At 37.1% G+C, this 24,464-nt stretch overlaps 1 protein-coding gene across 1 annotated transcript in view; it reads right to left on the reverse strand.

Annotated features, from left to right (window-relative positions):
* Positions 1–554: 554 nt before the first annotated feature.
* Positions 555–24,464, reverse strand: part of brinp1 (bone morphogenetic protein/retinoic acid inducible neural-specific 1) — a 220,767-nt gene continuing 196,857 nt past the window's right edge. The window contains exons 7-8 of the mRNA XM_079606289.1: positions 18,915–19,137; positions 555–2,496 (exon numbers count right to left, since the gene is read on the reverse strand). Coding sequence (XP_079462415.1) covers positions 1,356–2,496; positions 18,915–19,137 — 1,364 coding nt within the window. The 3' untranslated portion in view covers positions 555–1,355. The remainder of the gene's footprint in view (positions 2,497–18,914; positions 19,138–24,464) is intronic.

The raw sequence follows: 24,464 nt of genomic DNA on the forward strand, positions 1-24,464 counted from the left end.
ATAAAAAGTGAAGGAAAGCATTAAAGGGATAGCTAACAGGCACTTAATAAGATTGGATAATAATGATACAAATTATAATAATTAATGCTAAAAATAATGGCATGCTCCATATCCTAGAAATAACTTTTTGAAGGTTAAATAACCCCTCCCCCCCCCCCCCCCCAGCTAAGATTTAGAGATTAATCAATCAACATGTCAAAAAAGTTAAACCTGAATTGCATCAAGGAATATAAAACCCAAATGAAATATTACAAAAAAAAAGTGTACATTTGGTATACAAGCAGATTTTGAGATTAAAACCATCATAGATATTTGAAGCTTTAATATACTGTTCTTGTGGATTCACTCTGTTAATGAAAATGCAATGGCTTTACAATGTCATGCCATAATCCCGCAGCACATTATATATCATTTTCTTATTTTTTTGTCAGACCACTGTGCTATATTTCATTAGAAAAGGACTGTAAAACAAAAATACAAAAGCAATTTATAGGACATTTCTCACAAAATGTGCCCAGCTTCTTTTTTTTTTTCGTCTTTTTTTTTTTTTTTTTCATCCCTCTGAGAAATGTATGGCTTTATGCTGACCCTTAAAGAAATGAGAAATGATCGAAATTTTGTTCACGGTGCTGCAAAAAAGCTCGACACATCAGCAATCACAACGTGTACATTATGCGAAGCAGTACGAAAGAGCATGAGTTGCTAGTGTTCAACTGTAGATACTGCACTGAGGCGCCGGCGCGACCTCCAATCTCGGATCTGCGGGTCTGAACACACACGACAGGATTCAGTTCTTGTGGCGAGTGACAATAAAACTGGACATCCGGTGAGCAACGACGGACGCCTGAACTGAACTCAGCTCTCTATGAAAGGACAAGACACAGTACACTCAATGAACCCTTATAAAACATGTATGATGGCCGTGTCTGAAATGAACTGTGTTTTGGTTCTGCCCTCGCGGTAAATCTCTACAAACGTGTTAAGAATGGCAGTTTACGATGTACCTTTGTTCCCTCAAAGTAAAATCAAGGCCTCTGTGTCACTGGATGTGGAATTTAATAGTTTGTGATCTTTTCTCGTAATTAGGAAAATGACAGACATGCTTCGACAAATATGATACAGTCATTTTTTTTTTTAGTTTTTGTTCTTGTTGTTGTTTTCCTTTAGTAGTGAGCTAAAATGATTTCTCTGTGTATTTTTAGTTTTTCGTTTAACAATTACACTTACAAAGTTGTTAATAATACATCAAAAAAAAAAAAAAAAAATGCAAAGCAAAAGTTTCCAAATCAAACCGAGAAAGAAAATATTTTCTTCTTCTTCTTCTTCTTCCCAGTTGTTGGGTTTTTTTTTTTCCCTCAGCAAAGTTTGGTAGTCAGGTGGTCCGATTGTTTCAAGATTTCGGTGTTGTACATGTCCAAGGCGTGATTGACGCGAATCATCTCGCTGTTGTTGAGCTTGAGTCGATGCTTCAGCATACAGGAGAACAGGTCCAGTTGGGGTTTCCCAGGAGCCACCGGAGGAGCCAGGCGATTAATCCTCTCCCGGATGTCCAGTAACAGGAGCATGATGGACGAGGACGAGTAGAACTGGGTTCCCTGCGTGTACGACTGGTTGACCTGCTGGACGGCGCTCCTCAACAGATCCGCGTTGAATCTCAAGCTGTATCCGAACACCTGTATATCTGAGATCTTGATGTAGATCTGACGCTTGTTGGGGTCGGATAAGTCCACCGGGCCTTGACCCGTATCGTTACGCATGACCGTCGGCACCTTGGCTCGGCTTCGGAGATAAATGTGCACCGTCTCGAAAAACGTCTTCCATCGGTTTCCCAGCAGAAGGGTCCAGTTAAAGCACTGGGAGTTCTGGATGCGCACTTTCTCCCAGCGCGGGTATCCGTGTTCTCCGAACGGCATGCTCCACCCCTCCGAGTGGCTCCCGCTGAACGGGTTCACGTAGACGAAGAACATGGGGTCCACGCTGCTGTTCCGCATCTGGCAGATCTTCATTGACAGGCCCACGATCATATGCAGGTAGTCCATGCGGTTCTTGTTGCTCTTGAGCGTTAGCGACATCCTCTTGCGCCAGCGCGGGTCGAAGAAGGTCTCCAGGCGCACCTCGTTGCTGATGAATGTGGTGTGGATGTGGAGACGCGAGTCCATCTTCTGAAGCAGGTACTTGAGCTCCAGGTCCTGGAAGTCCAGGTCCGTTTCGAAGCTGATGAACTGCTCGCTCCGCTCCGAGTCCACGTTCTGCGGTTCGCAGCGGCCGCGGTAAAGCTTGTAGCCCTTGTTGCAGGATCCGCACTGGGAGATGTTGGCTAGACTGCACATGGCACAGCTGTTGTTCCCGCCGATCACGCAGGGAATGGGTCGCTGGCACAGGGTGGCACCCGTGTGGCACACACACATGCGCTGGCTCTCCAGGAACGCTCCCCAGAAGCCGTTCTCGTTGCAGTAGAGGAACGACTGCACGCGGTTCAGCCACTGAAGCACCGATCTGAAAGCAGACAGAGAACAATGCAGTCAGGGGATGTGGGGGGTGCACTTCACATGGCGAATACAAATAAAAAAAAAATTGTATTGAATTATATATATATATAAAAATATATATTTTTTTTCTTTTCTTTTTTTTTATCAGCCACTGTAGCACCAATCTGAAAGCAGACAGAGAACAATGGCGAATTTTGACCACATTTTTTTTTTCATTTTATTATTATTATTTTATTTCATTTTTTTTTTTTTTATTGTATCAGCCACTGTAACACAACCTCACTCAAACGAATTCGTAGGATTTGTCTAAACCCCAGTGGTGTGTAGGTTTATAGGCGGGGTCAAGGGTAGGTCATCCATACAAAAATATTTAAGATTTAGCAAAAATCGTACGAGTGAGGTCGTATGAATTCGTATGAATTACCGTGAGATCGGGTTGTTTATTCAAGTTAAGCATAGACCTGTAAATTAAATGTCCAACTTAAACTGTAAATCTTGAATGCTTTAAAGCACTGAGTTAAGTTTGATCTCTATTTTAAAGACGACACTTGGAAAATTGTTGCTGAAATAAAAAAAAAAGTTTAAAAGTGAACTTAAAAAGTTATAGAATATATTTTTATGAAAAATACATAAAAATAATATTTTCAATTTTTATATGAAATCTGTATTTTCAAAAACACGTTATATATATATATATATATATATATATATATATATATATATATATATATATATATATATATATATATATTCTTTTTTATTTTTTTCCAGGACCACTTAACCTTTTCGAATCATGTCCATGATTTTTGTGTGTGTTCACATAGCAATTGCCAAAACCTTCACAAAGTTTTGTACCATTCCGATGAAGTAAAAAAAAAAAAAAAAAAATCGGTGTAATATGACCGAAGAGCACCAGAGGGTTAATAATGCAGCATCAACTCCAAACGCACAAAGCTCCCGCCTCAGCCCACTGACGTTTGTTACCGTCTAATCACTAAAATGGATAATGTATTCTGTCAAATGTCCCCAACGCACACCCCGTCTCTTCTCTCCCGCAGGCACTTTGCCTTGTCATTCTGAAAGCCTTTGGAGCTTCTCTGCATGCGGAGAAACCAGTGCCTGAATGTTGATTTCTGAGAGACAAAGTGCTAAAGCTTATGATGACATGTTAATAAACCCAGAGTCGGATAAGTCATATTCCTACTAGAAATCCCTTGAAGATGGTGTTGGAGAGACACACAAAGGCAATGCTACACCAAACTGTGGAGGATAATGTTGTTTTATCATGTAACATAGGAACTTTGATTCATGGATAATATTTGCTTAAAAGTGGTACATATTTGCTATTGAATTAATTAACCGAGCCCACATGCAATGTTCTGGCAAATTTATGAACAAACGTTCTTCCAGTAACGTTATATGTAGTTATATGTATATGTACTGTATATGTATATCTGGTCTATAATAATGTTCTCAAAACACGTCTAATGTTTTTTTTTTAAATGTTACCACTTACTTTTGAACATTCAGAGAACATTCAAATTTAACGTTCATATTTAAAACAGTAATATCATACTAAACCTAAACTAATCTTGACAAAGTAGTCAGCTGTTTTCATGCCAAGAGTTCAAAAGATGGAAATGGAGCCGCCCTTATATGGGCAGTAATGTCAACTAGTGGAGAAGTGTGGTACTGCGCCCAAAATTAAAACACAAAATTTGAAACACAACTTGTTCTGATTTTTGGCTTTGATTATTTTTGCATTTTTAGAGTCCACCAGGTTTTGAAAATATATATTTTATATAAAATATTAATAATTATTTGTTTTACATTGTATATTTTCATAAACCCAAACTTCTATAACTTTTTTTCTGTTTCACTTTCTTAATTTATTTCACTTCTACAAAAATCTGACAAATGTCTTCTTTAAAACAAGACCAATCTTACATCTATATTCCAAAGCATTCTTGAATTACAAACATTTAAGTTCAGAATGTGCATTTTCATGTCTATTAAAAAAAGGGGGTGCCGCTTAAAGGGTTAATGGGAAAACTTTTTAATATGTATTTGTGATCTAGGAAGCAGCTCTAAATAAGATGAGTGTCATAATTCAACTCAATTAAGTTCAAATGCAGATGTTATCTGATAGTGTCAGTTCAGTTGAATCCATAATATTACTACTGTAAAAATGAATTGCCAGGCAATGTAAATTATGCATTCCTGTGCAAACCACAAAACTCGCGCGACCCAGTGGAAGTGTGACTAATTATATCAACGTTTTTGAAATGAAAACACGTTTCTAAAACTAGATGTGAAACGTAAATTGAAAGCAATGAATATGAACATGAGTTTCAGAAAACTATCAATAGGGAAATGAAATGGTAAACCTGTAAAATAAGCATCTTGTGGCATTCAATCTATATACATAAAGCTATATTCCAATTCAGACGTTATTTGATTTTCAGTTTGCTCCAGATTACTTGACCAATAAAAAGTTTAAGATTAGCATTCAATTTGAAGCCATTCGCAGTGCACTCGCCTGTGGCATTTAATAGTGTATTTCTTTTTCATATGTATTCGCAATAAGCAAGCTTTATGCATTCAGACTCCCATATGTTATATTCTCTAAATGCTTTTCCCAATAGTGGCTTGCTGGTTTTATTTTGCAGTATTATTTGTTTATCTGAAACAAGCGGCTGACGGGAGTTCGCCATGGGGGATGATGTGGAGAATGCTGTTTGTTCGCACATGCTGGTGTTTGTAATGGGGCATCGGAGCGCTCTTCTGCACAGACCGCGTGACGTACATCATTGCAATTTCTGTTCTAATGGATGATGGATGAGTAGAGAGTAGAGTACGCCATTCAGAGTGAGGGGGAGGCCTGTATATCTGCTTCATTTCTTTTATTCAATTAAAGATGCTGCAAGCGATACTGCAACCTGTCAGATATCTCTGTGTTGGCATCACACCAACAAACCTTAGACAGGAATGAAAACACGGCTGAGAGGGACAGACTTAAAGTCCCCCTGCGGTCAATCACTGTATCCCTTTAAACTCATCTTTGATCACCAAAATTACATATTTAATTTACATGTTTTTTCCGTACAAAATAGCTTGAATGTAACTCGACACCCTTGCCTCATTTAGTATGTGCAGTTCTATGAATATGCAAATGAGCCCCGCCTCCACTCACTCACTCCGAGATCCACTGGTTGACGATCACACGTTGATCTGATTGGTTACAAGGTAGTGTGTGACGTCAGAAACACCAGCGATTTCAAACCGTGTTTTTGAGTCTGTCTTTGGTTCACTGCAGTTTTAAGCAGAAAATACTCAGCAATGCTGTCCACTTATAAATCTACACATGGTTTGTCTTAAAGGGCACCTATTATGCAAAATTCACTTTTACATGTTGTTTGAACATAAATGTGTGTTGGCAGTGTGTGTACACAACCACCCTATAATGATACAAATCCAACCAGTGTTGTTGTTTTTTTTAAATCCCCATAAATCATAAGTACTGTCTCAGAATGAGCTGTTCTCAGAATCAATGCAATGTGACGTAGAATTGCATAAGCCCCGCCCACGACTGTTGATTGACACTGCAGTTTGCGCATAGACCCGCCCTGAGTGAGCTGGACACAGTCCGCCAGTGTTTCGACGCTGTAGAACGTCTCCGAAAGCGATTGAGGTGTTTTGTTTTTTGGATGTTAGAATGAACATAGCAGTCTTCATTTACTCTCGTTGTTACTCGAGGATTGATCAGTAACTTACAACTGCTCTCGTGATCAGCGTACAGTCTCCTCTCCGGAGCGACAGGACTAACGTTACCGATCACGCAGAAATGATAGTGAGAGCGAGCACTTTATGACACTCGAGCTCATCCAGTCGTTTACAGATAAACAGTTTACCAGTTTATAAAACACACACTAAAAAGGTGTGTATATATTTGTTTACTGTTGGTTGTAACGAGTGTTTTGTGTACTTTGCTGTGTAACGTTATGTTCCACGATAATGAAAGGGAGAGAGAGAGAGAGAGAGAGAGAGAGAGAGAGAGAGAGAGAGAGAGAGAGAGAGAGAGAGAGAGAGAGAGAGAGAGAGAGAGAGAGAGAGAGAGAGAGAGAGAGAGTTTATATGCAGATGGCATATAAGTACCTGTTCTATCTCTATTCAGCATATATTCTCTAGCTCTGTGGGCATTATTGTCCGACTCGAACACGTTACTGTGAGTTTCTGTTTTGATATTATCATCTTTCTGTGAGATGAGATTGTCCTGGCTCTGAGTGAGTGCTGATTAGGCTCCGCCCCCTGTGCGTGGAACCGCATCTCATTAACTTTTAAAGGAGACACACTAAAACGGTGCGTTTTTCTAAAACATTATCTGTGGGGTATTTTGAGCTAAAACTTCACACACACACACACACTCTGGGGACATCAGAGACTTATTTTACATCTTGTGAAAACGGGCATAATAGGTGCCCTTTAAAGCATATTAAAAACACCACATTGACAACATTAAAAGATGGATTTTCACCACAGGGGGACTTTAAAAACTTTAAAGTTGTTTAACAGCATACTGATTGTTCAGCTGACAAAACGTCTTTCCAGAAAAAAAAAAGGCATTAAAGACCGTGAGTGCGTCCCTGACAGCCTCATTTTCATCCATTTTAAATTCACTATCTTGTGTAACCTGACGGAGGTCTGCGGCGTGGGTTAACTCGTCTCACAAAGTTTCTGCTACTGATAATCCAACATCTTGGCAACCATCCACAACACCCAAGCATATCAGTTCTGCATAGCAAACATCTTCAGAAAACGCAAAGCTCGGTTATTTATGCAAAAGTGTGTGTTGCTGCAGAAAACAGCTGCTTTAAAATGCCCAAAATAATACATTACACAAATATGCATGTAATGTTTGTGCTCATTACCTATGCAATGGAAAGATTTGGACTGGCTGACTGGCACTATATTTCCCTTTATACAAAGCTTATGAACATAAACCCGCATTACATAACCGCTCTGTCTGTGTTCTGTGTGGGTGTAAATACGAGTATTTTTCTTCCCTCAAAATGTGCATGATCTCACAGTCGTGGTTTATCAGGTAGAGCTTAACAACAAACATCTATTAATTACAACGAGCCAGGAAGCGTGGTTTTGTGGCTTGGCATAAACTGAAATGGGCAGCATGGTTTGGTTACTCGTTTAATTGCATCGTTTGATTTGATTAAATATCACAGTGGCGTTTGCGACGCTTTCTCTCGTCAGATGGCACAGAAGTCCCCGAGGCGTGAAGCTATCTGTCACTTCAGCGCCGGCTGGGGGTTCGCTCGGGCCAGAGCAATTTATCAGGCCAAGCATCAAAAGGTGTTTATATCTGCATATGTGTGTGTGATTCAGACTGGAGCCGTTGGACACAGATCCCGTCCAGCGCCGTAACTCGCCGCTTAACTTCCGTGATACGGTGTTGAAGAAATCAACTAGCGAGTCACGACTGATTCCCGAAAACATAGTGTCACAAATTGATCGTTCAACCACGTTAGTTGATGATGTCTCGCACGTGTGGAGTAATAACCACTGTTAATGAAACTGTTTGAGATCGAATTAAAGGAGAACTCCGGTCAATTTTAAGATTGAGCTCATTTTTTTGTAAATTTGGAGTGCTGTCAATACAGAGAACAACGACAAAAATCGGTGTTGCCTACACTGTGTTATCCTCTTTTTAAAATGTGCACCCTGTTGACTTCAATGGAGCAAGTTTTAAACCTGCTTTTATCCTCTCAACATCATTGATGTGTCATTACAAGTGCCCAGCCATGTTGAGTGATTCCTTCAGAGTGAACACGAGTGAATCTGACTGCAGTAGATGTGAAAGATATTAATAAAAATTATGTTATATCAGCCAGCGCACAGACCTGTATTTACTTCCTGTTTCCGGAGTCCAAAGTAGTCGATTGTCGAGTTCACGCGCGTGATCATAGGTAACTAAACCTATGCGCGTGAACTCGACAATCAGAGTCAGATTTACTCAATGTTAAAATTGACCGGAGTTCTCCTTTAACGCTAGATGTTTTGATATAAATTACAGACATCTGAGGACTATTTCAAATTTTTCTCAGTTATTTTGCTTTATTTCCAGATTCAATCATAGTCTTGTTCTTACGCACTAGAGCTCGTTCACACATGCGCACTTCTTCAAACACTACACTTTAACTCTCTCGACAAACTAAAAGATGTAAAAAACATTTGTTTGTATTCTAAATAAAATACACAGATTGCACTGAATGTCAGCTTGATTATTGGCGCAGGATTTAAAACTAGATCTAGAGCAAACTAGAAACTCTGCTTCTAACCACAGGTGGAGATCTGTCGCTCACACACACAACTCTGCGATGATGTTTGTGAATGTTGGTTGTAACGATGGTTTCGGGAAACACAGACTCGCTGAACTGCTGATAACGACTTGTGAACATAGTTGGCTAACGATACTTTCGGGAAACACAGCCCAGGACGGGAAAGTGTTCACACATGCACTCAAACTCTGATCATGCTGAGTTTGGCGACACCGATGGTGAACTGAGGGACTGACGGCGGACACTTTAAATCCTCATTATGAATCCTGATCATAAATACAGTGCATATTCACAATAACCGTTTAAATAAATACAATAATGATTTAAACTATATGTTTTACATCTGATATACCTTTAGATAAAATATGAAACTCTCATTACTGGAGTTAAGCACCGACTCATTGAACTGCTGATAACGACTGAACTTGCGGACATAGTTGGCTAACGATGCTTTTGGAAAAAACACCCCAGATCAGTTCATTGAGTCTTTTTTATCTTCCATATTTGTACGTTTATTTAAATTTAAGGTCACAAAAGTCTTAAATATCTTGAATGGTAGCCTATAACATCTATAAGTCTCAATCATCATTTGAGGAAGTGTTAAATTTGGAGCCGGAAAACAGGAATCGCCATTCAGCCTAATGTGATTATCAAACTTAAAAAGGCTTTGGTTTAATGAAATAAAGGTAAATAAATGCAAAGTAAAAACACACACATTATCGCCCACTCGGTTTGCAATCAATGAATGCATGTGTGTCACAGATATCTTATGATCTCCTCTTGATGAACTGTAATGTTGTAGATGTTTGTAAGAATGCTCCCTCATCCGGAACTAGTATTGGCATTTCAAAATAAGAGTCCCAGTTTATTTTTTTATTTATTTTTTGTCTTATTCATAACTAAAAGTCTTGCATTATGCAGAAGGTTAATTATTTTTTTTTCTGGTCATTATTCATATTTTGACGACACAACACACTGTATTTGGCTTTTATTTCACCATTTAAAATGTAGTGTACCTTGTTTTGTATTTTTTTAAATCATACTGATTGTACCCTTTAATTTATTTATTTGTTGTGTATTTGAATAGGGACAGATACAAACAAAAACATAGATTATTACATAAAGAGCAATCCGATGCCTGTATCAGTGTTTATTGCCACAGTGTTTAATTATGGAAAAACGAATTATTTGATTAATTTTTGTATTTCTGCGCTCTTAAATTAGTCAAATGTCTTGGTTCTTGTGAACTCCAGTGAGGTCTGCAGTTGGTATGAAAGCAATCCACCATGATTAACGATGTATAATTTGCACATTTTCATGCACTTTTTATAGAATATTGCTCATAGCTGCTTGTCTCCAAATAAACTGCCTTCGGAGTGCAGCTCACATTATTTGTGCCTCTTGTGACGCATTTACAACTGCAAGTGCTGTTCTGTGAGCGTGAAGCTGTGCTAGTAAATCCAAGTGGACAAATAGTTCAATACCAGAGTGAGACGGTTACCTGCAGTCAGACTGTGTTTCCAACCCTTTCTTGACAGCCTTTTATTTACCAAATATTTAAATGCCAAAAACAGTTTTTATTGTTCTTATATCTCATCCCGGTATTTGCTTTTGGCATAACCTGAAAGCAGATGTTTTGTGTCTGTATCTTTCAGAAACATGTTTTGTTTGAGAACAATGACCAATGTTAGTACTAACTTTTTTTTTTTTTTTTCAATGTTTTTGTAGATGTTCTTAATTCATTTTTTACTTCTTCTTTTTATTAATTTAACTCATATTTTATTGCCTGCCTTCAGGTCGGGGGACTTTCTTCCTCTTCTCAGCTGTTGTACATGTAATATTTTTTATTTTATTTTTTAGAGAAATATAAAAGCATGAGGAAGGAAGATATCAAACCAGGATTTGGACTAAGCAATCGAATCACGCGTGGGAATGGCCTTTAAAGATCTCATTTTGGGAAGTTTTGCCAACGGTACATTTTTAAGGTTACCTGATCTTGGACTATACTCACGAAGGAGCAACAATAAAGCCAAAATATGCATGTAAAACTTGCATCAGCTTTTTCTTCTGCCAGGAATAAACAGCAGCTGACTTTGAGACGCTTCCCTAAAAGTAGAAACTGCTCGATTTGCAGAAGGCCAATAATTGAGAAAGACGAGGTTAAAGCTGAGCTGTGTTTCCACAGACAGACCTTGTGCGTCGGCACTATTGCATCGAGACCGGCGAGAGGGAATATCTCACTATACTCTATCACGGTATATACGGAAGATCTGCCCTTAAAATAGATCCAGCAGCGTAATCTACTTATCAAACATATGCTGCTCTCAAACCATGTCAGAGCGGCAGTATTTACCAGATGAGCACACATCAACTTAATCACCAAAGAGGGAAAAAACATTTGATCTGAGCTACTGTGTGTGTGTGTGTGTGTGTGTGTGTGTGTGTGTGTGTGTGTGTGTGTGTGTGTGTGTGTGTGTGTGTGTGTGTGTGTGTGTGTGTGTGTGTGTGTGTGTGTGTGTGTGTGTGTGTGTGTGTGTGTGTGTGTGTGTGTGTGTATTGCAGGAACAAAACCACATTTCACATCATTCTTTGTGACACCATATGTGAACCTGGACCACAAAACCAGTCACATGGCTCAATTTTGTGAAATTGAGATGTATACACAACCTGAAAGCTGATAAAATAAGCTTTCCATTGATGTGTGCTTTGTTAGGATAGGACAATATTTGGTCGAGACACAACTATTGAAAATCTGGAATCTGAGGGAGCAAAAAAATGTAAACATTGAGAAAATCTCCTTTAAAGTTGTGCATTTATGTTCACGATTGTGCTGCATTCACTCACAAAAATACATGTTTTATATATTTACGGTAGGAAATTTACTGAATATCTTCATGGAACATGATCTTAATATCCTCATGATTTTTGGCATAAAAGAAAAATGGATAATTTTGACCCATATAATGTATTGTTGGCTATTGCCACAGATATACCCGTGCGGCTCCTGACTGGGTTTGGGATCCAGGGTCACATATAAAGAGTAATTATCATATGAATATTTTTTCTTACTCCTTTAGTTAAGAAAGTTTTTGGGAAGATACTTTAGGTATAAGGCTCCTGCAGATTGGAATAATTCACCTTTTGAATGTATGATCTTTGACTTCGTTTATGGTTTATGTTTACAAATAGTATTTTTCTTTGTTTTACAACATCATGTAATTGCTTTAGATGATACATATCATAGGCTGGTAAATATTTATTCATATTTTATGTGTTAATGTTCTAGTGGTGTGTTTGTTGTTTTGAATGAGGTGCTTATTGTTGTTATTGTTTTGTCTTGTGTTATCTAATGTGTGTATTAGGACCCCTTTGAAAACGAGATGATGCATCTCAAGGTTTATCCTGAAGAATATATTTGTTACAATATAATCAAATGTATTATCAAAACAATGTATTCTCAGCTAAGAAGGAACATTGAGTTATGAACAAAAAATCCTCCAGTTACGTTAATAAAATGTTATCTGGTCTTTAATATTGTTTTTTTTTTTTTTTTTTTTTTTTACCCCTTATATTGGCACAGCCATTACATATTTAAAACAGTAATATCCTACTAAACCTAAACTAATCTTGATAAACTATATATCATTTGAAAGCTTACAAAGTCTAGTTTTCATATTTGGTGACTGTTTTTTTTAAATAAATGACAGAGGAGCCGTAATTTATCAATTTGCAACAAGAATATTTTCATACTCCTAATGCGAGTTCAGACCTTTATTTTGAAATAGTGATGAACATGAAAAATCATGAAAGAATGATAGAAACCTCAGTTTGTTTTCATGCCAAGAGTTCAATAGATAGCATCCATTCAATTCATTTAGAAAAAAGCTCTGAAAATGTTTTCAATATAAAGAAAATAATAATAGATTCAGCATTAGTGATGTGTCAGCGAGCTATAATGCACATACGTGATCTTTTGTGTTTCTTAGAGGTTGAATTCATTTCAAAATCTGCCAAACTTTCAACACTACTTCTGAATAGGATGTCTACTTCATAAATTGTATGAAAATTGTAAAAATAATGGTTCAGATCACTCAAACAACATATGGAAATGGAGGCGCCCTTATATGGGCAGTAATGTCCACTAGTGGAGAAGTGTGGTACTGCGCCCAAACTAAATCTCACTGAACGCTTATTTTTTGAGATATCAACCTACAATTTGAAACACAACTTGTTCAGATTTTTGGCTTTGATTTTAATTTTTTTTGCATTTTTAGAGTCCACCAGGTTTTGAAAATATATATTTTATATACAATATGAATAATACAATTTTTAACATTGTATGTTTTCATAAACTCAAACTTCTATAACTTTTTTTTCAGTTTAACTTTCTTTAAAACAAGACTTACATCTATATTCCAAAACATTCTTGAATTACAACCATTTAAGTTCGGAATGTGCATCTATATAAAAAAAGGGGGTGCCGCTTTTACTACTTGTTTTGGAATGTTCAGAGAACTTTAAAAACTACATTCCAATAACGTTTGAGGAATGAATGGAATGTTCCTCTAACGTCCACATTAGATTTTTTTTTTTTTTAACAGTGTTTACATTGTGAACATCCAGAGAACATAACGTTGTTATAGCCTAACTTAATGGCAACATTATCAAAACGTTCTTAAAGCTGCTCTTTTTTTCTCTCGCAGTGGCACTAAAAAGCCCATTAAAGCCCAAAAGCACATTAAGTATCATAATAATGACTTCAGAACTTGTAAGTAGGAACTTTCCGGGAAAAACTTGGCAGTAATCACAAGTAACCAAAGTTTGGAGCCAAATGAAGTTTTCTTCCTCCAGATAATTGGTGTGCCATCAGACTGGAGGAATGTCTGCAGAGTGGAGTTAGTTAGCTTCGGTCTCTGGAGTCTATGGGGCGGATGGAGGCGGTTTGCTGCTAATAATGAGCAACGAGAAACTCTTCCTCAAGCTTTCTTCATCAGGGCCTTCAGGCCAAAGAGCAGGTCAGCGGAGACACACTCGACATGCGGAGTGACAGCACAACAGCATCTCGGGAACATGTGCCATTATAGGGCTTAGATGAGTTTAAAATACACATAATTCAATGAACGCTGCATTAAAGGATTAGTTCACTTTTTAAAAAACTTTTGCTGATAGTTTACTCCCCCCGATGTCATCAAGATGTCCATGTCTTTCTTTCTTCAGTGGAAAAGAAATGAAGGTTTTTGATGAACACATTTCTCCATATAATGGACGTCAATGGGCCCCAAACGGGTCAAGGTCCAGATGACAGTGTCAGCGCCGCTTCAACGGGCTTTAAACGACACCAGACGATGAATACGGGTCTTATCTAGCGAAACCATCGTCATTTCAAAAATAAATAAAAAAGTTTAAGTTTTATAAGCACAAACGCTCGCCTTGCTCTGTTCTGTGATGCGCGTTCGTGACGTCACGTAATACGCAGTTACGCTGTAAAGGTCGCGCTTGACGAGTCAGTGTTTACAGATGTGCGGAAGGAGGACCATACACACATATTCAAATGTCTTTGTGTCAGTTTATCGGTTAAAATGCCCATCTCGTGTGCGTATCCTGGTGTTGGAATATTAAAAAGCCTAAAAGAAAATTTTCGTCAGTATAGAAATGTTTGACTTTTCATAGAAGCGTGACCTTTCCAACGTAACTGCGTATTACGTGACGTCACGAACGCGCATCACAGAACAGAGCAAGGCGAGCGCTTGTGCTTATAAAACTTAAACTTGTTTATTTATGTTTGAAATGACGATGGTTTCGCTAGATAAGAGCCGTATTCATCGTCTGGTGTCGTTTAAAGCCCGTTGAAGCGGCGCTGACACTGTCATCTGGACCTTGACCCGTTTGGGGCCCATTGACGTCCATTATATGGAGAAATGTGTTCATCAAAAACCTTCATTTCTTTTCCACTGAAGAAAGAAAGACATGGACATCTTGATGACATCGGGGGGAGTAAACTATCAGCAAAAGTTGTTTTAAAAGTGAACTAATCCTCTAATGAATTCTTCACCAATCTGAGAAGATATAGTTGCAATGCATACAGCTGCTAATGAAGTATGTTCCTTGGTGGGAGAATTGTTTGACATGTGCATTCGAATTGCTCTAACTCTTGATATCTGTATGCATCAATTATCGGCCATAGGTTTCACATTTTGAATGCTTATGTTTCTTGGGTTGTCATATGGGATGTAATTGCGTGTCTTTCAGGAAACCACCGGTTGGCAGCAATAACGGTAACAACCGTCTCAACAAGTTTTCAGCCCAGATGCAAACTTTTCACATACTTATAGCAAGTTACGGTATACTTGCAGCTGGGAGTTTATGAGGGTCTGAACAGAATGAAACATGGTTCAGAAACTCTTCTTTAATGAGAGGAACTAGATTGTCACTGGAGGAAATGTAGGGCAGGACTTAATGAACACAAATGGTCCTGTCGATTTTATTCTATTCAAAAAGGTAATTTGCAATACAAAGTGTGTGTTGCATTATCAGCATTACTTGGGGAGCTATAAGTATAAATACCATGGAATATGATTTTTTTGTCAAATGTGTTTTGTGTGTGTGTGTGTGTGTGTGTGTGTGTGTGTGTGTGTGTGTGTGTGTGTGTGTGTGTGTGTGTGTGTGTGTGTGTGTGTGTGTGTTATTAGGCAGGCTTGTCAAACTAGGTCAAGTAGAAGCAATTAAGTATCATTTTCAACTATTAAACTTCATTAAATTCATTAAAAATTAAACTACACTATATTATAAAACTGACCCAAGATCAGTTGAAACATTAGACACTCATCATCAGTTCGTGTCATCAATCAATCAATCAAAAATCACAGCCAATCAGAAAATAGTGTGGGCGGGGTCTGTCCGCAAGCACACTGATCTCACATAATAATAAAAATCATAAAAAATACACTATTTTAACACTATTAAAAATGCATATAGACAGACAGACACAATCTTTGTCATGCTATAGACTTGGTTGTTCCCAGTTTAAACGTTCTTGTTTCTTTTCACTTATTTTCAAGATCTGATGTGTCATTTTCAGTACGGCTATTAATGATATTCAAACTCATATTACATTATTTTAACATTAAATAAAGCACATAATCAGTACCTGATATTATCATTGTCATACTTATAAATAGAAACCGTTTCTCAAATAATCCACTATCAGTTGTTACGTATCGCCGTTTTAGGACAAAAACTCGGATTAACATTGAAAAGATAGACGATGTAAAGGTTTTGAAGCTTCACGGAGCAGCATTTCATAAGCACTCATGGACAACAACACATCTGGTTTAATGGACCAGACATTTTTAAGGATATTTGAGTACTAAGATGTGTTACGCATGTTCAACAGAATTGCACGCATGCTTGAGTAAAGTACGTTTCTGTCTAAAGAGTTAATTCAAGACGAGGTGTGTAACCGTGAGGATTGCATTCAAACTCTGCGCTTTCCCCCTGAGATTGTTTACCGTGACGAATCGTTACCCTGCTGCTTAGTTTATTCAAATAGGATGCTAATTTGGTGCGCTGTTATCAGTTAGCTAAACTAGCTGCTCTGACTTTGAAGTATGAATATATCTGGCACGTAAACAGAAATAGACTCTCTCTCACTTCCAGCAGAACAACACACACTACTTTGAAGTCCAGTGTTTAACGAATTAGCCCCGAAAATCACAGCGAATTTTGTCTATTGGCACACTATACTGAACCGATAACAACTTACCTGGAATTAAAATAGTCAATCCCATTCTGTATTCCTCTCTATCTGTCGTTCCCTCACACACACACACACACACACACACACTCTCATGCTCTTGCCATCAAACGTCCTTGATGTGAGCCCTACAGAGCTCAGACTATGCTCTGCTCGGCTTTGATAACGCTTCAGCGCAGACCTTGTCAAAGCCGCCATTGGAGCGTGGGTGAGCCACTTCCACATTAGTGACAGCTGATGCTCTCGTCCTGCTCAACAGCACAAACATTTGTGTAGTTTACTTCAGAGTTTGTTTTATGTGCATTTCCTGAGTGTGCGTATAATGAGAGATGACTTTATTTGTGTACATTCAGGGCAATACTTTTGACACGGCACTCTTTAATTGCAGTACAGTGTTGGAAGCAGCACTTTTATTCATCAATATTAACTGTACCACAGATAACGTTCTGGCAATAAAGTTATGTTCAGAAAGCATCTGATCACAGAGATGTGGATGTGTGCACCAGCTCTGCAATGATAGATGAGGTCATTCAAATTACACTGTTATGATAGTTTGATTATAGTGTATATTTGAGGCTAGACTAAATATATGTGACCCTGGATCACAAAACAATAGCCAACAATACATTGAATGAGTCAAAATGATCGTTTTTTCTTTTTTTTTGTGCTAATAATCATTAGGATATTAAGTAAAGATCATGTTCCATGAAGATATTTAGTAAATGTCCTACCGTAAATATATAAATCATGTATTTTTGTGAGTGAATGCAGCACAATCGTGAACATAAATGCACAACTTTAAAGGAGATTTTCTCAATGTTTCCATTTTTTTTGCTCCTCAGATTCCAGATTTTCAATAGTTGTGACTCGACCAAATATTGTCCTATCCTAACAAACCACACATCAATGGAGAGATTATTTATTCAGCTTTCAGATTATGTATAAATCTCATTTTCATAAAATTAGGGTCAATTTGACTTTAAGAGTATGTATAAATATCAATTTAAAATACCCATGTGACTGGTTTTGTGGGCCAGGGTCACATATATATATATATACTGTATACACTAGCTCTTGGTTTACCATCAGAAAGCACATGGTTGCCGTCACAGCTCTTTGAAATGTCTCAGTTTCCAGTTTGTACTTTCCACAAATATGATTACAATTCCTTATTTTGTAATCACAAATCCCATGTTTTTTTTGTTAGTTTAACTATTATATAAGATATACCCCAGAATATAGACGAAATATTACCCTGTTGCTGCTTTTAGAAATGGCAAACCTCATATAAAATACAGAACAAATAAAACAGCTCAAAATGTCTTTAGTTTAATCTCCAACATACGACTGTACATTTTGGTTTACGGTCAACATTTTCTGAAGGTTGAGTACTGATCATTGCCCAAGTGTTTGGGGTCCTATTTTGTACTATATTTGTGGAAAATGTCTAAATTTAATAAATTTGATTGGGTTCCTAAAACCACCGGTGTAAATGTAAAGAGTCCACTTTTAAGTCCAGCTATAAAGTGAAATATTTATTATCATATGTGACCCTGGACCCCAAAACCAGTCACATGGGTAAATTTTTTGAAATTGAGATTTATATATCATCAGAAAGCTGAATCAATGAGAAAATCTGGAATCTGAGGGTGCAAAAAAATCTTAACATTGAGAAAATCTCTTTTAAAGGGAAAAATATGAAGAAAGCTAATTAACAGTAACAAACTTTGTTGATCTTGATCCTACAAAAAAATGTTTCCTCATAATTGAAAGCTTATTTATTCAGCTTTCAGATTATTTATATATACATCTCTTTTTTTTTTTTTTTTTTTACCCATGTGACTGGTTTTGGGGTCCAGGCTCACATATAGATCTGTCTCTGTAAAACTATAGTTTGATCAATCCTTTTCTTTGCATGACACATTGACACTACAGTACAGAATCACTCTGATTATCGCATTATCCTGAATATTTTCTAAGCATTAATGTCATGTGTCATGTGTCGACTCTTTATGACCACCCCGATACTTCAGCTGGGATATTTAAGTCTATGTTGCTGCTATGTGGAAAAAAAAAAAGCAAAACGTGCCGGCGCGTTTGCCGACCCCAGAGGGTTAAGTTTACAAAACAAACTTGAAGTACATGTCCCTTTCATCTAAACTCCTGTAATTGTGTGATTGGGAGCTGGCTGGTTTAGTTCATTAATCTGCTGAAATCCCTATGGAGAAAATGAATGGGGAAATGCTTGCCGACAGCTACTGTTGAGCTCTACTGTGGACTAAGATGCTGTGTTCTTCGGTGAGGGAACATCAGGGCTCTCACCTCTCTCTGGGCATCTGGTGGTTGGGGTTGTGGTGGCAGCGGATGCTCAGCCCGAAGAGTTTGCGTGCCGTGCGCTGGATCTTCACTCGCTGGGCCTCCAGGGAACTCTGCAGGAGCCGGTAGCGGTTCTGGAGGTCCCAGTCGCTGCCCCACAGCAGGTGCACGCTGCTCACCGGGAGGAAATGGGTCGCGGGCAACCGCTTCAGGAACGACTTGAACTCATCTAGGAGAGAAGGACAGAGGTGCTCATATCCCATACGGAAATGTAATATATGTACACATGTGAAATATACATATATTAAATATATCCACATATATAAAATATATATGCCCATATATAAAACCTATTAGAAAATGGAACAATTGACATATCAAACCAGCCCATATATTTTATGTATGTATAATAGTGTTTTTTTTATATACATGTCATGTCACATATATAATTATCAGTTTTCAAATATAATTTGTGTAGTATTTGTTTTGTTTTTATGAGCTGGTCAAGAAGAGGTCAAATAATAATAAATAATACATTTTATTTATAAAAGATTCGAAAATGAGATAGAAATTGAAATGAAATGTGGATATGTAGACTTATAGTTAAAGTAAAAAAATTGTTAAATAGTAAATAGTTTGGCATATATAAATGAAACATATCGTTGACTTATATGGTCAAAACATACAGTATTATATATAAATAATAATCATATACATCATATTTAATATATGTCAATATAGTCATTTAATATGAAAAATGTATATATGTTAAAAACATATATCAACATATGTAGAGATATGTATATATGTGATAGCAATATATTGTCTTATATTTAGCATATATGACGGCGTCACTAGCGATATAGGGACATATATGTCATATATTACATTTCCGTATGGGATGATGGAGGGCAAAAGCATATCCACATAAACCACATATTGATACTTTGTGGGTGAAACCGGTTCAGACTGATGGAGAAAAATATTGACTTTTACGGACAAAGATTGATTTGAACCACAAACACTGTCGATACTATTACGTGGAGAGCCTTCAGAATCCCGAATGTGCTATTTCTCAAATCTTTTAAAGTTTTAAAGTCATCATGCAAAGGCATTCGGCATGCATTTTACTTGCGCAATGTGTCGATCTCCAAGTGAAATATGATATTCAATGAGTTAATAGCTTAGAAAGGCTGCAACCTAACAACAGTAGCCCAAAACAACGACTAAACCGACATTTGACTGGTTAACATTTCCCTGTGTGGCCGCCGGGGTAACGGCTGTTAAAAATGAAAGCATGGGTAAGTTATTTCATCATATTAAAGATTATGAAGACTGCTTTGGTTTAATTTTTTATTAATGATTTCCATGTCCTATTTTTCAGATCTTTCAGTGTATTTCAAAGTCATCATGCAAAGCCATTCGACATGCATTTTTCTTGCGTAATGTGTAAATTTCCAAGTGAAAAGGGATATTCAATGAGTTAAATTATTACATTGTTTAAATTATTAATTTTTGTTTATGTACATTTTCTGAAAATACATAACTTTGACAGTTTCCTCAGATAACAGATCACTCTAAATTGTAATGTGGACTCATGCATGTTCTGTAAAACGATGTGTATTGTGAAAAGCGCTATACAAATAAATGTGAATTTAATTTGACTAAATAGCCATTTGACAAGTTAACATTAATAATATTAACCACTTTCCTGTGTGGCCAGGGTAACGACAGTTAAAAATGAAAGCCTGAGCAAGTTATTTATTCATATTAAAGATTATGAAGACTACTTTGGTTTAATTTTTGAACAACGGCAGATGTGTGTCGAGTGAGAACGATAGAAACATGAATGGGTCAGTTCACCAGACATAGACAATAGACTGTTTACAAGTAGGTGTTTACAGGGCAATAAAATAGTATATTAGTCTTTTCTAAAAACACTAATGCTGTTAGACACAACATGGTCTTAGAAAATATTTCATAATATTCATAGTTTTTGAGATAACATCCTCAGATGTGAAATGAAGCATGACCACACTTCAGCTTTATTGTGATTCTAAGTTGCTACACCACAGCCACATAATATTTGTAGACATTTAAAAATGTGTTCTTATTTTATTTATTTTTTTAGCTTATAATTCTAAGTTGAGTCTTGAACTGTAAACTCTCAAGTGTTGGCTTTTTAAATATCCGTTGGTTATGTGTCTCCTCAGAATGACTTACATTATGAGCAGAAACCTTTTTATTTGGGGTGATGTCATTTATGCCCCCGTTGCCAACATGGGATGTGTGGGAAAAGGGGTTACAAGGCCAGGAACAGACTTTTTAATGGAGCTCTTAATCCTGAACTCTCAAAGTTCCCCAGATTCATGCATTTAAACTTTAAAACGCATTTAACTTTAACAAAATCCTCCACTGAATCATGAGCAGGAAAGTGTATTATTGGAGTAAAACTGAACAGCGTCACTGAAGGAGGTTTTCTCTGTGGAGGTACGAGCACTTGCTCTCCTGATCCCAGTTTTTCCGGGGCCAATGCAACATGAGGTAACATTTTTATAGGGGCCATAAACTGTATTATGGCCGACTGGTAACCCGAAGGTTGCTGGTTCGATTCCAGTACCGGCAGTTAACGACTGAGCTGCCCTTGGGGAGGGTAAGCTGCATCGATTTAAAAAAGTGTTCATCGGATACAAGTTGCCATTTATATCGGGGTGAATCGTGTATAATCGGTAAAAAACGATTTATTTACATTTAATTATTAGTAGATGCACTACACTGTAAAAAAAGATTATTTGACTCAACTTAACTAAGTCAAGTAATCTTGTTGCTTTGACTGAGTTAATTTGAGTCAACTTAGTGTCAAGTTTATTACACTTCAAAACACGAATTGATGCATAAACTTGACACTATAAGTTGACTCAAATTAACTCAGTCAAAGGAACAAGATGACTTGACTTAGTTAAGTTGAGTCAACTAATCTTTTTTTACAGTGTATACTTTGATTATTTAGAAAGTGACCAATAATTTGTGACCAATATTTTATAAATATTCTCTAAACTGTTTCCCAAGCGCGTTCTGTCATCACCACCGCTGCTATACGTAAATATGACGTTTCACAACAGGACTCGAGTCACAGAGAACTGTGGTATTCAACATTATACGATTATAATAAAGGTAAAGACGATTACAGTGACTTACAGGAGTCGTACGTTTGGCATGCGCGAGCCCGATATTACTGATGATGAAAAATACTAACATGGAGTTGAAAAGTAATAACACTAGAATACAAATGTTTTTGTGAATAAAAAAGTGTGTATTGATTGTGTATTGCAGTATTGATTCGGAGAGTAAACAATGTTGAGAACCACTGACAGATACAGGTTTTTCAATTGCTAACACACAATTTTGCAAACTGGTTTTATCAAAATACTGAACACAATTCATAAAACCACACACCCAAACTGCAAAATACCTCATACTGTATATCCTACAAAATGAAGCACTACAACCAAATCTGCATATAGCATTATCAAAATCAAACTTTTGCACGAAATGCCACACACTTCATTCATGTTAGCAGATTTGGTCTAACCAACTACACACTGTTGGCATAATGAAAAGCATTCATCTTTAGTATGCTTTGCCATAACACTAAAATAGTTCAAATTGTAGAATATTCTTCAGATTGTTCACATGCACAGAAATATTTGCAGATACACACACATGCGTTAAAACATTTATTTTTCACCAACCAAGTCAGTGCAACATATGCACAGCAGATATATTTACATCGGACTGAACAAAAATATGCTCACAAAAAAACAGTAAACTGAAGAAGAAAATTGCAGAAAAAATAGAGGCTGGGAAAATAATAAAGTCTTTTCATAGTGCTTGCATCCTGACTGAAGTGTTAACAATTAACCATTGAGGAGTTTGGCCAGGTCACATGTACATGTATTGGCCAATCAGCTCATGTCGTGCCATTTTGAATGGCAGTGTTTTGAAATGGCAAACATGTGACTTTATGTCAGATTATGTGCATATGCAGAGAACTGTGTTCAGTGCATTTAAAAGGTGCCATTTTGAATTGCAAAATGTGTGTAAAGCAGAAAATGTGTTCGACTTTTGGAGACTTGAGGAGAGGTTTTCCTCCCAGTTTAAATAATTGTGCTGTGCATGTCATTTTAGTGTGTTAGCTATTGGAAAAACTGTAACATGGCAGAGAGGTAGAGCTGCATCTTCCTGCAAATAATTACAAATCCAATGTTTGGAAACACACAAAGTCAGAAGGCAATTAAATTAATTTATGATTTGCTGTCTGTCTGAAAAAAACGAAATAAAAGCGAACTATCTGTACCATATTGAATTGCATAGCATCATATTTTTTTCCATTGCATCATATTTCATTGAATCGCATTGTGTTGAATAGAAATCGGATCACACTGCATCGTAACACGGGTGAATCATATCACATCAGCTGCTTCATATTCATCTTTAATGCATCGCATCATTGGCATTGGCAATAAATCACATCGGCCTCAGTTATGGAGATGCACATTGTGTGTGTGTGTGTGTGTATCACATTTATCATTTAATGTTTTCACTTAAGTTTTAATTAAATGTTAGCCACTAATAAAATCATGCAGTTCTGCTCTATACTCAGACAGAAACCTGCAAGACTCTTGACTATTAAAGCCTGGTACATATTTCAGCTTATTCTGCAACAAAGAAGTTCATGAGTTATATATAGTTCTGACTATTCCAGAGAAAGTTGTTGGTTAATTGTGGCCAGTTTCCCTCCATTCATAAGCATATCATATTCAGAGAAACAACTCTGGAAACAAAGCAGAATAATACAGTGCTCCAGGGATTTTGTTGGCGAACTTTATGAATTAAGACATTCAATATTTTCCCCCAAAAAACTCTGTAATTAAAACAGATCTTGCAAACATTAGTACATCAAAGCATTTATTTTGGGAAAATGCTTATTGTACGAGTCTGCTATCTTCTAAAACTGTGTACAATGTGTACATTTTTTAACATTTTAATGTTTGTTTCTGTGCAGAATTTGTCAAATATCTTATATTCTTTTACTGTGTGTACGTTGTTGTACTTTGGAAAATAGAGTCAGATTTTACTTTTTAAATTGCATACCGTGATACATATGCACCTTGTTAGTTATAGTAAAATTATTTTGAAATATTGACTGAAGAATAACACTGACAACTTTCTGATATAAAACGTTTCCATGTGTTTTTTAAATTGCATTAAAGTCATATTGTTTCTCGTTCTCCACGTGTGTGTGTGTGTGTGTGGATTCGAGTTCGCTCTTCTGTCCGTGTGTGTTGTGTTTCATGTTTTCATGTTATGTCTTGTGTGAACGCGTGGCGTATGAGTGTTCTCATTAGCTGTGTCTTGTTTTATTTGAGCACATGTCTTGTGATCATGTTCGCCGGCCATGTGCTCTAGTTATTGTTTTTAGTGTGAGGACATGGATTGTCATGTTTGTTTCTACAGTATGTGCCATGTGCTCTAATGTCTATTCTCTTAAAGGGA

This window comes from Phoxinus phoxinus, assembly GCF_949152265.1.
Source record: "Phoxinus phoxinus genome assembly, chromosome: 3".
Taxonomy (NCBI): domain Eukaryota; kingdom Metazoa; phylum Chordata; class Actinopteri; order Cypriniformes; family Leuciscidae; genus Phoxinus; species Phoxinus phoxinus.